Source organism: Schistosoma haematobium, chromosome 4, assembly GCF_000699445.3.
Source record: "Schistosoma haematobium chromosome 4, whole genome shotgun sequence".
NCBI classification, from domain to species: domain Eukaryota; kingdom Metazoa; phylum Platyhelminthes; class Trematoda; order Strigeidida; family Schistosomatidae; genus Schistosoma; species Schistosoma haematobium.
In genome coordinates this window covers 37236165-37251214 of record NC_067199.1, presented here as the reverse complement: position 1 = coordinate 37251214, position 15050 = coordinate 37236165, and the positions used below count along the sequence as shown (strand labels likewise).

Below are 15050 nucleotides of genomic sequence, written 5' to 3'. Positions count from 1 at the left end.
TAAACCAGAGTTTAGGTTACTGCGTGTTTTTTTCTCGAGCTATCGATTAATAAAGTGGAATTTAATTGAGTATCATAACACACATCTTAAAGTCAAAAATACACTTTGACAATGGTCTCCAAGTATAAAAAAAGTAGTTTATTATCAATATACAAATATACAATACCAAAAGTTTTATTTTCACGCATTACTTTTCTTTTGATTATTCAAATGTCTTTTATTAAAATCAATTCTTCTAATATCTAGAACTCATACATAATATAAAATTTACATTTCTAACCATAACAAACCAACAACAACGAAAAGGTTTAATTTACTCATCACTATTATTACGCTAATAGTTTGTAGAGAACATCTATTTAAGAGAAATACAGTTATCACATTACCAATTTGTTGTTTCTTTGATCAATAATAGTAAACATATAGAATATCAAATGAAGATTCCAATATACTGACTAAGCGACTCATATTTATTATTGACATTTTACAATCATAAAAAATAATAAAGTGGACGGTATGAGAGATAGATGAAGAAAGAAAGAAAGAAAGAAAGAGAGAGAAAGAAAGAAATGTAACTCAAATAGAGATTATAACGAAGTTGAATGTTTAATGCTCTAATTATTAGATTATATAAACGTCAAATTGTCATAAAATTGAAAACATTATTAGAAATTAAAATGAATCAAACTTACTTTTAAAGCTTCTGTAATATGTTGATTAAAAATATCATCAACAAATTCATGAATTACACGATATTTATCAGGAAACATTTCTGCTTTGAATATTTGTCGATCCAATTGTAATCCTTGTGGTACAAAACGTGGTTCCGGTTTATGATAAACAACATTCCTTTTATTGATCAAAGCACAATGAAAAAATATGGTGAAAACAATAAACCAGATTTCTTCTAAATATACAGTTTCTTTAATCATGATCAATAAAGTTTTAGGCTCTATTCCGCTACTGATATTCAGAAGACACTTTTGTTTGATTAGATTCTCTCGATTTGTTTACAAGTACTTTTGTTTAAAAAGACGAACTGTGGCTACCAGTAAAAATAAGGATGTGAGTTTTGTCTGATTTTGGACTCGTAAGTAAAATGTAGTTGTATCCCAGAGCTAGAGTTCAACAATGCTATAACACAACCTCTTACTAATTATAATGTAATTATCATACCCATTGAAAACGTTAGCGGTTATTTAAACTCGGTAACTCAGTAGCCAATGTGTTGACATTTTAAACGAAAGGTACTGGGATTAAAATCTCAATGTGAACAACAACACTGGAACGTAAGTAGATACAGTTGAGGAATCTAAAATAACACGAAGTACGCATAGTTCAATTCACTGCTAGCTACAAAATATCTACATCTTGTTTTATGCTAAGTAAGAATGCTTCAATATAGAACACAGGATTTTGAATAAAAAACTAAATCATAGAATTGGATGTAAAATATTCCTTACAGATCATTCACCACCTTTATACAAGATCAAATAAGCAAATAGAAAAAATATAACAAAAACGTTTAAAACGCATCAAGAAACACTGACAAAACATTGACTAAATGAACAGTTTGATTTTAAAATATGACATCATACTACTAAATAAAACAGATAGAGAATAGACATTCTTTTGTTTATTTATTTTTCACCATAGATACATTTATTTCTTTATGTCTTCACAAAGAGAAAAAATAGACGGTATATTGTGAATTATCTGTACAAATAATTTCATATTTATTATTACTAGTATATACACCAGTTGAAGGTAAAACCAACATGGATACTGGAATTTTTAACATTCAAAGAATGAAAAGTGATAAAAGTTGAACCTAACAGTAATCATCTTGGATTATAATATTTCAACGAATTAAACATTACATAACCAGATCCAAAAGTCTAAATATATATATATTGTGAAAACATTGAAAATCAATAAAATAAAAAGGTATCTCAAAAAAAAACTAAATGTTCAGATAGATTGATCTACATTGTTACATTTTAACTGATATACCAAATTAATGATTTATATTTTATTGCTTAAAAACTGTTATCAATATGGAATTCTATAGAGCTGGAATACTTAAAATATTTAAAATCATTATAAGTAGTAAACATAATTGACGTTCAAGTTGTATGCGATAATAAATCTAAAATCAATCAATTTATCACCATGAACTGCAGCATATAATCGATTTCTGTTCCTTAATGTCTTTTCTGGAAGGATTGCCTCAATAAAGCTTTTAATCATAAGTTTTTAACATATTTGGTATGTATCTAGTAATGGAATGAAATATGTACATTTCGTCCTATATAAAACTCATCAGCTGTCTAGACAATTTTCATTTTAATTATATATATACATCAACTATTAATATAATGAATACTTATCGTTTCACTGAAACCGTATACAAATACATAAATATTAAAGTCCTACTCACTGCCTTCTCGTGGCGGGGGTGTTGTTTACGAAAATGAGAGGACGAAGAGCGAATGTCCGGCGCTTTAACCGGATGCCAAATCAATGGTGCACATATACTCCAGGATCCTGCGGGAACAAATGGCATATGAACCAATTTTCAGTCACCGGCTACCATGGGACTGCATCTCCTTACGATGCACCACTGCTTGTGGGTTAGACCATTAGGTCAAAGGTTCGGGGTGTGACCCCCTAAGATAACCACCTGCTTCGGTCTGGGCACCCGAGCAGTATCACAGCCCACACACAATTAATGAACTGTCTATAATTATGGAAACTACTTTTCTTGCTTCGACTAACAATCAAATGATTCAAATTATTATTATTATTATTATTATTATTATTATTATTATTATTATTATTATTATTATTATTTACTACGACATTATTCACCCTCTTTTATTCCCACTCTGTCTACACTTATTTTTTCGACTTATATAACAGCTCATCTTTGGTAGAAATTCGACTCTATTTAAACGTTCTCGAGTCACTGTCCGGTTGAAAATTATATATTACCACCGAATACGAGGACTGAAGCAGATTTTCTGAAACCACGTGCACCACTCAAAGTGGCTGCTTTCAACGTTCTCACACTTATGTAGGTCGGACAACAGATAGGGCTTGCTATGTCTTTAGAAAGACTTAATATCGATGTTTGCTGTCTATCCGAAACCCATATTCAAGACTCTGGTGAAATACTCAGGTTCGCTCTCCATCTGTCGCTTCAAAAAGCCTGTTTCACGTACGTTTATCCGGGGACGCTGTGACATCTTCGTCTGGTCTTGATGGCGAAGGTGTCACACTAAGCGCTAGAGCTGAGGCAGCACTAATCGATTGGATCCCCATTAACAGTCGGTTATGTGCTGTTAGATTAGAAAGTTCCATCAAAGTGAGAAGAAATCGGCGTGAGAAACGATGTCTTTTCAACATCTCCGCCTATGCTCCGACAGATTGCAGTCCGGATGCAATCAAGGATGAGTTTTACCACCAGTTATCTGTTATTCTCCAAGAAGTGCGCACGACAGATACTGTAGTACTAGCCGGAGACTTGGATCCTCAGGTCGGGGGTCTAGGAACAGAAGAGAGTCGTTTAGGTGGCCGATGGGGACTCGTTGGTCGCAGGACAGATAACGGGGACAGTCTACTGCAACTGTGCACAGACCACAACCTGTTTCTGGCTAGCACTAACTTCCGGCACAGTCATCGCCGATGTGCCACCTGGCGTCCCTCCTCTGCATCTCAAGCCTGGACTCAGATTGATCACATCGCGATCAGCTACCGCTGGCGTGGTTGTGTACAAGACTGCGGCTCCTTTCGGAGTACCTATCTGGACTCTGATCATGCCTTGGTCTGCGCCAATCTTACCTTACTTTTCAGTGGCCAACGAAATGACCGCCACTAAAGGATTGATGTTAGCAAGTTGGTTGCAACTCCTGTTGCAAATAAGCATCGAATCGAGCTAGCTTCTAGGTTAGCTACCATTCCACCGAAAAGTATGGATGAGCATTGGTTGCAATTGCATGACTCCATGAAAATGGCGGGTACAGTCAGTTGTGGGTTTGCGAGACGTCCCGCTTATAAGCACTGGGTTTCTTCTGGTTCCTTACAACTCATTGAAGCCCGTCAGTCTACTCCAGGTGACCGTGAGTTTGACCACAAACGAAGGATGTTACGTAATGAAATCGTGAAAGCTTGCGTAAGGACCGAGAAGCCTGGTGGTCGGAGCGTGCTAATGAGCTGGAAGCAGCAGCTGCATCTGGTAATTACCGGAGGTTCTTCCAACTCATCCGAGCCACTGGCAGCAATAAGTCTGGTGTGAGCGAAACAATCTGCGAGGATGATCGGATGCCAATCACTAACATCCATCGACGTCTTGGACGATGGGCAGAATTTTTCGAAGGGCAGTTCAACTGGCCTGCTGCTCCGGCAACATCAGTCAGACTGTCCTGCCCTCCATGGCCGGTGACGACTGATCCACCAAATGAGGAGGAAGTCCACAAGGAACTCCAACTCTTGAAGCGTTACAAATCACCTGGCCCAGATGACTTACCTCCGGCTCTTTTTAAAGATGGTGGTGACTTTTTGACTAAGGAATTGACGACGTTGTTTACAAAGGTGTGGGAGCTAGAGAGTGTACCAACGTCATGGAATGAGTCGATAGTTGTCCCTATCTTTAAAAAGGGTTCACGTCGTTCCTGTAACAATTATCAGGGGATAAGTCAACTTCCGATCGCGTCCAAGCTATTGGCTTCCGTCATACTTCGTGGGTTGTTCAAAACTCGAGAAAGATTGACTCGCGAGGTGCAGGCTGGATTTCGTTCCGGTCAAGGATGTATTGATCATATCTTCACCCTCCACCAAATGTTAGAACACCGTCATACTTATCAAAGGCCAACAATCGTAGTGTTTATTGACATCAGGGCTGCCTTCGATTCGTTGGATAGGACTGTTCTCTGGGATTGTCTATTGAAGAAGGGTGTACCTGAGAAGTTTATTAACATCCTAAAAGCCCTATATAAAAACACCTCAGGCAGAGTGAGGGCATACAACCATCTTTCTGCATTGTTCCATACGAGCAGTGGGGTTAGGCAGGGTTGCCCAATCTCACCATTCCTCTTCAACTTTGCCATCGACGACAGTCTGAAAACAGCTCTGATGAATGTAAGTAATGGCGTTGTGGATCTGTTGCCTGGAGAAAGACTTCTCGACCTTGAGTGTGCGGATGATATTGTCTTACTGTGCGATAATGCCCAAGGCATGCAATCCGCACTTAATCAGTTGGCAATCAGTGTCCGTAGGTATGGTATGTGCTTTGCACCTTCGAAGTGCAAAGTACTTCTACAAGACTGGCAGGATTCTAATCCTGTACTCACCCTGGATGGTGAACAGATAGAAGTAGTCGAAAAGTTCGTGTATCTAGGTAGCTACATAATTGCTGATGGTGACTTGAGTGATGAGATCAATGCACGTATAGTGAAAGCCAGAGCGGTTTATGCCAATCTGGGCCACCTTTGGCGCCTTCGTGATGTTAGTCTGGCTGTAAAAGGTCGGATTTACAACGCGTCGGTGAGAGCAGTTTTGCTCTATGCTTGCGAAACCTGGTTGAGGATGTTAGACGACTCTCTGTGTTTGATCATCGTTGTCTCCGAAGGATTGCTGACATCCAGTGGCAACACCATGTTAGTGATGCAGAGGCTCGGCATCGTGTGTTCGGGCTCAGAGACGATAATGCAATTAGTGTCAACATCTTAAAACACCGACTTCGGTGGCCTGGACATGTTCCACGAATGTCGTCCCAGAGAATTCCACGTCGTGCATTATTTGCCGACTCTGGGACTGGTTGGAAATAGCGGAGAGGTGGTCAGTATATGACATGATGTCGTGGTATGAAAGAAAGCTGCAAAGGACTGGCTTGTGTCGGTCCTTCACGACTCCCTGGCTGGGGTCCGAGAGATGGTGCTACACAGTGGCTAGAGACGTTATCAGATATGGCTCAGAATAGAAGACAGTGGCGATCCTGCTGTAACCTTTTACTTTCTCCATAAAAAGTGGTTGTGTCTTCCTTAACTGAAAGATTTCTTCTGATTGAACCTTTCCGTTCCCCCATTTTCACCATTATTATTATTACACCACCTTACATCAATCTCTTCGTTGTTATTCTGTTTTTTTTCCTTACCCTTAAATTCTCATTGTTTTGTGTGGCGCATTCTTGTACCAATATTTATGTGTTCAAATAAATAAATAAAGAAAATCTTAACAATACTTAGAAATAATTAACCTGATATAAATATGCGAAATGCAAAAAAAAAAGGAGTTTGTGCCGAATCGAAACCTCTCAATTCTCAGATTAAAAGACTCAATATAACGTGTTAATTACCCATAATCGGTAATAAAATTTCAATTCAACGAAATGCTTTATTCATGTAATCAACCCATGCAATTAATGTCGATATTTTTTGAAAAAAAATCAATCACCGAACCCATGTAATTACTGATGAAACAATTTAGTGTATTATTTCAATATTCAAAAACCACGACATTGAAAATAACAATTATGGATACCACTTACTATCATAGTAATTAAAGTTAGATATTACATGTCATCATTATCACCATATATGTATAACGTTTTGTGGTCGTGAAAATTGAAACTATGGAAAAACTCAACAACATGGAAGGACAAAAGTTTAAAGCAATTTGAAAAAACTTACTTAGTTTTCTTTTGAGAATACTGAATAGTTAGTTCATCGATTAATTTAGCGTCTAAAACAGGAAATGGTGTCTGATGTATGCGTTTGTGAGCTTCAATAGCTTCATTTGGAAGAATCTGTGTAGCTGGTTGATCACCGCATTCCTACAATTCAATTTTTTAAAAACAAGAGGACTATGAGAAGTAGTGTGTGAAAGTTATGAATGTTATGTTAAACATAAAATTTCCTAGGATTCTACAAATGTTAGAAATTTGTTTAGTGAGATTCCGTGAGAAGATTTGAGACTGTGATGCCTCTAAGTCAAAATTGAAATAAAAAGAAATGAAGTAAAGCTTAGGTTTAACAAACAATATAATGCCAAACCCAAACAAAAGAAAGCAATTTCAGAGTCATGGCGGTCAGAATCTAGGATTAGTGTCTTCATAACCAACTGATATTACCCATAATACAAGGTCTCTAAAATCTATATCCTAGCTTTCACTTACAACATTCATTTATCTTTACCGTTTACCAGTTAGGTAAAAGAGATTAAGATTTCATAGCCGTACGGCGATATACTTTATTTTTACTAAGATTAACAATGAGATTAGATAAAGCTAAGTTATTGACAAGATTAAATTAAGCGGATAATTTTACTAATGTGTACATAAAAATTTTTAAGAAACAAAGGTGTATTTGATCGGATTCTGTAATATTCCAGTAACTTGTTTCTATCATAATTTTATTTCATTGCAGTTCTGAATGCTGTATTGTATGAATGGACGGAGGTGATATGTTGTCCAGAGTAAAACTTCTAGCAGTGATGCAACGTAATTTTAATATGACATTGTTATTATCGTCCAGCGTTGTCATACATTTTAGCATCCATAGAAGGAAACAATGTAATTGTATTGGCTTTCGAGAGAAAGTCACTCAGAAAAACATCAAAATCCCTTCAACACTTTTCGTATAGGTAAAACAGACCAGCAGATCAGTCGAACTGTTCCTCCAAAAACTGTCCATTGTCCAAGACATCGGCAGATGTTAGTGGTCGGCATCTCACCATCTTCACAGGTTATTTCGCACACATCCGACTTCTTGCTGCTAATGACTGTGATGAGATGACAAAGCATCCGGTAGCTACCAGATGCAGCTGCTACTTCCAACTCATTGGCATGCTCCGACCATCAGGCTTCTCGATAAGTTCACATAAACATCTTCCATTTTCAGCATTCTGTAAATGCTTATTATTAACGTAAAACAAAACTATTCAAACCATTTACAAAACTCTCACCATAACACATAAAATCAACATTTCAAATGGAAAACTAATCAGAACATCCTGATAATATGCAGAGGTGTTTCAGATAAAAATATATATAAATAATTCAGTGAAGAAAGATTAGGGAGTTTTCTTTCCAAAACCGACAAAATATAAAAATTTGTTGTAGACTAAGCAAAAAAACTGTTCATTTGTAATGGTTGTTTAAATCATCTCATGGTTGCGGTTAAAGGTCGGAATTGGCCAGTCCCAGGGAAGGTTGCATCATGTGTTCGATTGATAGATCCTATCCAACTATTCAACATGGATATATATCAAAGAAGACTGCTCAATTGCTGCTCTTAATATAAACGACGGAAACAGTCAAACAAACCTTACAAATGAGTTAAAATTCACTCTTGTTGCACGAGCCAATAGTTAACTGGATGTAATGCGTTAGGTGCTTGTGGAGAAAGGAGCCGAGTTCGAGTCCCAAAGTGAACATTAACGCTAGGGTTCAGAAACAAAAAGCTAAAGAGTCTCCAAAATAAAACGCGTGTTCTAGACTATTCTGCTAGCCACTATCCAAATTAGCTTTAAAAAATTAAATATAAAAATAAAGTGTCACTTACATTATCCAACAGTTTTGTGCTTAGTCTTTCTATTAAACTGAAATTGGCTGTATTTCCAGTGATCATTTGTGACGGATTATGATTACTGAACATATCATATTCATAATCTCTACTATTCAGTGTCCAGTTATTATTACTATCAAACAGTGAATGATCATCGACATTCGATTCATATACTTCATCAAATATATCACATACACGAAATGGTGGACCACGTTCTAATATGAATTGATGAAAACGCATACTAGATAATAAACGATCGTAGAATTCATTATGTGCACTATTTCCACGTAGAAGTAAATATAATGTCTGAAAGTTAAGAAAACATTGAAAAATACAAAAAGGTTTCATATACACAGTTCCCTTTATTAAAGAGAGCAAGAACAAAGATTGGACTAAAGAATAAAACTCCAAGTGTAAAAGCGATACTATTACACAGGCTGCAATACAATCCAAGTAGCTGTTCTTTTTGCTGTTGCATTATATTTTAGCATAGACTTTCTCTAAATAGTCAATACAATCACAAATAGATTTATCCAAAACAGACTCAATCAAAAATTTTGGAATAATATGGACTGCCAGTAGACAATTTACATAATTAAGTCAGTCAATCATAATCAACATAGAGCTTTGCATAACTATGCGTTAGCACAAGTTGCTATGTCACAACATTAGTACGAGATAAATTTAACAAGATTAATAATAAATGAGTCAAAATAATCGTAGCAGTAATGCTAAGAAAAATGGTACATTGAAAATATATTTCGATAGGAGGCGATGTAAAGAAATATGTATGAGATGAGTGAATGTATCTGCACCATTGTGGTCAACTCTGAGCTATTTCATTCAACGTCTCCAGCCACTAGCCGCATTATCAACGATCCGATTATAACCAGATGGTGTGAACATATCAATATGGCATAGACCAACATTTAATAAATGTATCGACCGATACCACGTTTTGTAAAACGACTTAGGCCTTTCTTTCATATTACTAATGCACATCCTCCATCGAGGTAGGAAATGACTGGGTATATACGATAAATGTCCTAAATACATCAATCTATGAGGTTAACAACAGTCGAAGAATAGTCTTGAACATATGTTAATAACAAGTGTTTAACAACAATAGATCCTATTCAATATTTTTTTAATATAAGGATTCTTTATACCGAAGTGTATGTTTAACACTTGAAACAAACAATTTTCAATCATAAAATAACATAAAACCAAAGACAAATTCTTAATGTCAAAATTGTTGAAAAATACAAATTTATTGATCAAGCAATAGAATTAACACTCCTCTTATATAAATATAATTATTCAGTGTGACAATGATATTAAGATTAGATGGTAGTTGGAGGTAGTCGACAGGAAACCCTGGACCCGGGTTTCGTGCTACTTGGCACTCGTCAGCAAGGTGTGCCTGTAATCTTGAGGGAACTGGTGCTCCCTGGCGGATTCGATCCCGTGTCACCCAGATTCACAGTCAGAGACGCTACCACTGAGCTATCCGGGCCGCGACTGACCTTCTGTAGGACTGAGATGTAATCACAATTGATTGATCATTGAGTGGTGATCAATGTCATGTGTGTCAAGTCCTTATTTAGTGCAAATCGAAAGCTATCGATCATGTTGCAATGTAGCCACCACCCGGATAGCTCTGTGGTAACGTCTCTGAATGTGAATCTGGGTGACACGGGATCGAATCCGCCAGGGAGCACCAGTTCCCTCAGGATTACAGGCACACCTTGCTGACGAGTGCCAAGTAGCACGAACCCGGATCCAGGGTTTTCTGTCGACTACCTCCAACTACCATCTAATCTCAATGTATAGTGCCCGCAGTGTCGAGTCACCTAGACTGGTGGCCACATTGCAACATGATCGATAGTATACGATCTGCACTAATAGGGACTTGACACACATGGCATTAATCACCACCCAGTGATCAATCAATTTTGATGACAATGATATTCCTTGCATATTTTCAAAATGCAATTTAACAAGCATTCAACTGTAAACACTACTGAATTTATTCCAATAATATTTTTGGCTAAAAAAAAACAAGATTTTCTTAAAACAATCCGATTTCAATTCAAGGAAGAGTGAAGTTAACATTTCACTGAACATAAAGTAGTTGGAGATGGCCAGTAGAAAACCTTAGTCTAAAGGTTTCGTATTAGTTCACCCTCATCATCAAGCTGTACCTGGAATCATGAGGGAACTAGTACCACTTAGTAAACTCGAACTCACATCACCATTTTTATGGTCTAAGACGGGCTTAGGAACTCAACGGTAACGTTTCAAACTGTAAGATCGGGTACTGTATGTTTAAATCTTACAGTTAGCATCAATTTCCTCAAGATTGCAGGTACACCTTACTAATAAGTGCCAACACACACGAAACCCAGGTTCAGAGTAGTCAACCGACTACCTCTGACCAGACAACCCAACATCTGAATCTACTGCATGAGATGTCGAGTCAGCCAAATTAGTGACCACGGTGCAAATTTATCAATAGAAATTAGTCAACATTAAAGGATTAAGCAAAAGCGACAATGATCATCACTCCGTGACGCAATGAATTTGATTTTTATATGAAGAAAAATCATTATACCTTTTATTTAAACACAACTAGACAGCAAACGAGATAATTTTGTAAAATTAATTTGTATTTAACGGAATGCCATAAAACGTTACTTTTAAACTTCACCACATAATAGCTGGTGACATCATGTTTAGGCGCTGAACAGTAAAAAAAAGAGATCAATGCTATAAGGAAAAATTGTCCGCTTCAAAATCAAATCTGAGTAGTTTATACTTGTCCAATCAAGATCAGTCTGCGATGTAGGCTATGAATTGTTGACAATCACCACAAACTCTCTAAATGACTAGTAATCATGTGCGCAATTTCAAGAAGTTTCCCGAAGTTCTAGTGAGAAGCCATGACTAAAGGGGTTACACCATTTCAGGTATGACAGTTATCCGCCACGACCAAAGGAAGATGGTTAGATAGTTTCGTAAAATGATTGAAAATAAACATCTAAACCATCGAATCGATACCGTCTAAATGTCAACCACTTGCCGTGAAATTTGAAGGTCCTTGGTTTGATCCCTGATACAATCATGAATGTGCACTGCTTAGTCCCTTACTGAGACAAAACAGCAGTTCAGTCCATCCTGGTTTTCAGTAGCTGTCTAAATAAAATCGATTCATGATTTTAATAAAACTAGACAATCTCTACGACCCCCTTGTACGAATATACATATATCATTGGTATCGAATCGATGACTAGATGGGTAAATAGTAGAAAAGGAAAGAAATAACAAACATCTAATGTAATGTATTGACAAACAAAAAAGTATCTACAAATATAGCCGTTTTAAGTGCAGAATACTAATCGATCCAGTCGGATAACTTCAGGTAACATTCAATTAAAAACAGAAAATGTCTAACATATGGATAAGTAAATATGTAAATAGATATGTAGTTATGTAGATAATCACTTTGTTTATTGGCATGAATGAATACCGGTAACAGAAAAATAAAAAAAACTATATGCAGATGTGAAGTTATATTTCCCTAATTACTATTACAATATTACAATCAGAAATAATTTGCAACCGAAGTAAAAGATATATATATATATATATATATATATATATATATATATATATATAAACAAATTAGTATAAAATAATACAAGTGATATTTGAACAGGTTGTATTAACACATATAGAAATTTTATAAACAGAAACCACTCTAGTTAATTGAACCTAAAAATTAACTGGTTTCAATCTTACAATACAGTAATTAACACTTGAACACATTTTGATCAATAGATTGGAGTCATTCTGTATAAATCCGTCTAGATTATTATTCAGGAAGAACTCTTCAAAGTCGATTGATAAAAATGTAAGACACAATAAGAAGAAGAACCTATCTGTTAGGTCCCGATAAGCATAATGAATGGTAACTATTGGGATCCATTTATGGACCAATAATCTGCATATATTTTTATCGTATAATTGTTAAATAACTAAACTGTTCATATTCATTTCCCTCTTACTATGAGCTTTATTTTGACCTATGAACTGTTAGTACACGATTTACCATTCTTGAATTATTCCCTGTCTATTAATCACTACCTTCCCCATCCACAGCTACATTTGGCTAATTCTTGTACAAATGTTGTTTCATATTTTATGGTACGATGTGGTTTGTCTGGTTGGTAATATAAACCCAGTATGTTTGAAATAAATGATTCATATCGCAGAGGCTCGGATTGGTGTGCTGGACTTAACAGGCAAGGCTAGGCGGGAAGCAGGACCAATAAGGACTCTAGACTGCTCAAACGGGTTTTGGCGTCATTAATCCGATAGATAATTCACAGCTCCCTAATTGGCCGTATCATTACGTATACATTAACAGGGCACACAGGTCACAAGTTATAACACTATCATTAGTGAGATTGACAGATTCCAGTGAGATGTACTATAAAATATTATATAATAGTATACTAAGTAAAAAGAAAAAGTAGCACGTTCCTACAAATCACGACATCAAAATATGATATATATATATATATATATATATATATATATATATATATATATGTATAGAAGAATTTATTTACGCACTTATGGTGTTTGTATATTACTTACTCGATTGAAATGTATCACTGGTTTAGGATGAATACGTGTAATTGTTAAACACGACCGATAACCAGCAAATAAAGATGTAAATAAACGGAGGAATACAGCTCGTAATCGTTTATCCAATGAAATTAAATCACCTGATTGATTAGATGTAACAAGTGGATAGATATAATCAGCTGTCATTAATTCAGGACTTAAAATCTGAAATATGTATCAAATAGAAATAATATATATAATAAGAAATAAATAAAGAGATATGTGTGTACTTATCACATCAACTGTAATTCACACATTATTAAAGAAGAAACAATTGAAGTGTAACATTATAGAGATATTTATCAAATATACTTGATGAATGTAATAACCAAGATACATAATCAAACGTAACATAACTGAACTCAAACGAAAGATATTAGACACGTGAATCGTTTGGATTCCAACTTAATGATCTAAAGATTAAAAGCTTAACGAGAAACCGATACCTAATATGATCGTCGATGCGGACTATTGAGGAGTCCCATACTAAGACTTTATTCCCCAAATACTTGGGGGGCAACCGAACTTCTGCAAGGTCAGGATATTTGCAACTATTTGACCACTGAGTAGCGTCAAGCTTTCCTAGTCCTCTAATGTCGATTGAATTTTTCTACGAATTGGTGTTTTGTTGATAGATGAACAGGTTCTCAATTGTCAAAACCAATGAGAAGAATGCTGACCAACCAGTGACATCTAATAATATGATATGGCTGAGTGATGGTTTCTTATGGGACCGAATTATTAAATTTAGTTTTCGAAGGATTCGAGATCAAAATTACTGATCAGAAGAATAAGTTTTTATACAATAAAATAACACACACAAAATATCCCCACAAAAAATAACATAGGCAGTTGGAAGTCACTTAGTAAATCACTTACCAGTCTACAATCAATTAACACTTAACTATTACACCTAATTTCTGTCCGTCACATGAAATTCTACCGATCAAGTTGCAATGAAGCTACAAGTCTAAGTAGCTTGATCTAGATAAAATTCCATCAAACTTGAAAGACTAGGCAAACAAGACATTGGATACTACTCAGTGACCCAATAATTATACACTGCACAACATTCCAAAAGTAATCAAACATGAATAAAAAGGAAGGTCTTCAACTCTCCAAGTAACCGCCTTTTATTTACAGACGTATGAATAAAAGGAGAGAAATGCTGTTGTCATCTTTTTAACATTAAAAAGGAGATAATCAACTAGTCAATTACGTACTCCAGTACACTTATTTACTTACCTGGAATAAATTCTCCACAACTTCAGTGAAATATGGATCAGGCAGTTGAGGGATAGGAATATTTTCCGGGCACACAACACTTCCTCCATCAAGATCCGCAACAAAAACATCAACCTAGTTACATACGACCACGAAAATGATAACAAAAAACAGAAGACAATTACAGCCTTCATTTGTTTTGATTTAAATTATCATATTACACAATTATTTTGCTAATTTATAACTTGAACTTGTAAGGAGGTTGTGGAAATTTCTAAACGTCCTAGAGAAAACGAGCCTATCTAAGTTACAAATGCTGCCAACCTGGAAGCAAAGGGCAACAGTATATTCGCTGTAAGTGACTCCTTAATATGACACATTCATAACCCCATCATTGGCAATCGAACCCAGGTCCTTTGATCTTGAACATCAACTACAATTAGATATTTTAACTTTCAACGGTTTGGATTATCCCGTTATTAATATTTTAACCAAATTTTTACCATCTTTCGTCATAGGTCAATCATATGCTGATTGCCGCAGTATACCCATCATATTACAAGTTCATGT

General features: G+C 35.8%; 1 protein-coding gene across 2 annotated transcripts in view; it reads right to left on the bottom strand.

Annotated features, from left to right (window-relative positions):
* SBF2_1 (SET-binding factor 2) overlaps positions 1-15050 on the bottom strand; it is a gene marked incomplete at its 5' end in the record, with an annotated part of 97280 nt that overhangs the window by 59727 nt on the left and 22503 nt on the right. The window contains 5 exons of one of the 2 annotated variants that reach the window (XM_051216327.1): positions 693-849; positions 6690-6832; positions 8562-8870; positions 13227-13421; positions 14502-14615. In XM_051216327.1, coding sequence (XP_051066904.1) covers positions 693-849; positions 6690-6832; positions 8562-8870; positions 13227-13421; positions 14502-14615 — 918 coding nt within the window. Of the gene's footprint in view, positions 1-692; positions 850-6689; positions 6833-8561; positions 8871-10499; positions 10572-13226; positions 13422-14501; positions 14616-15050 lie in introns of those variants that run through there. The other variant, XM_035729728.2, reaches the window with a different exon arrangement.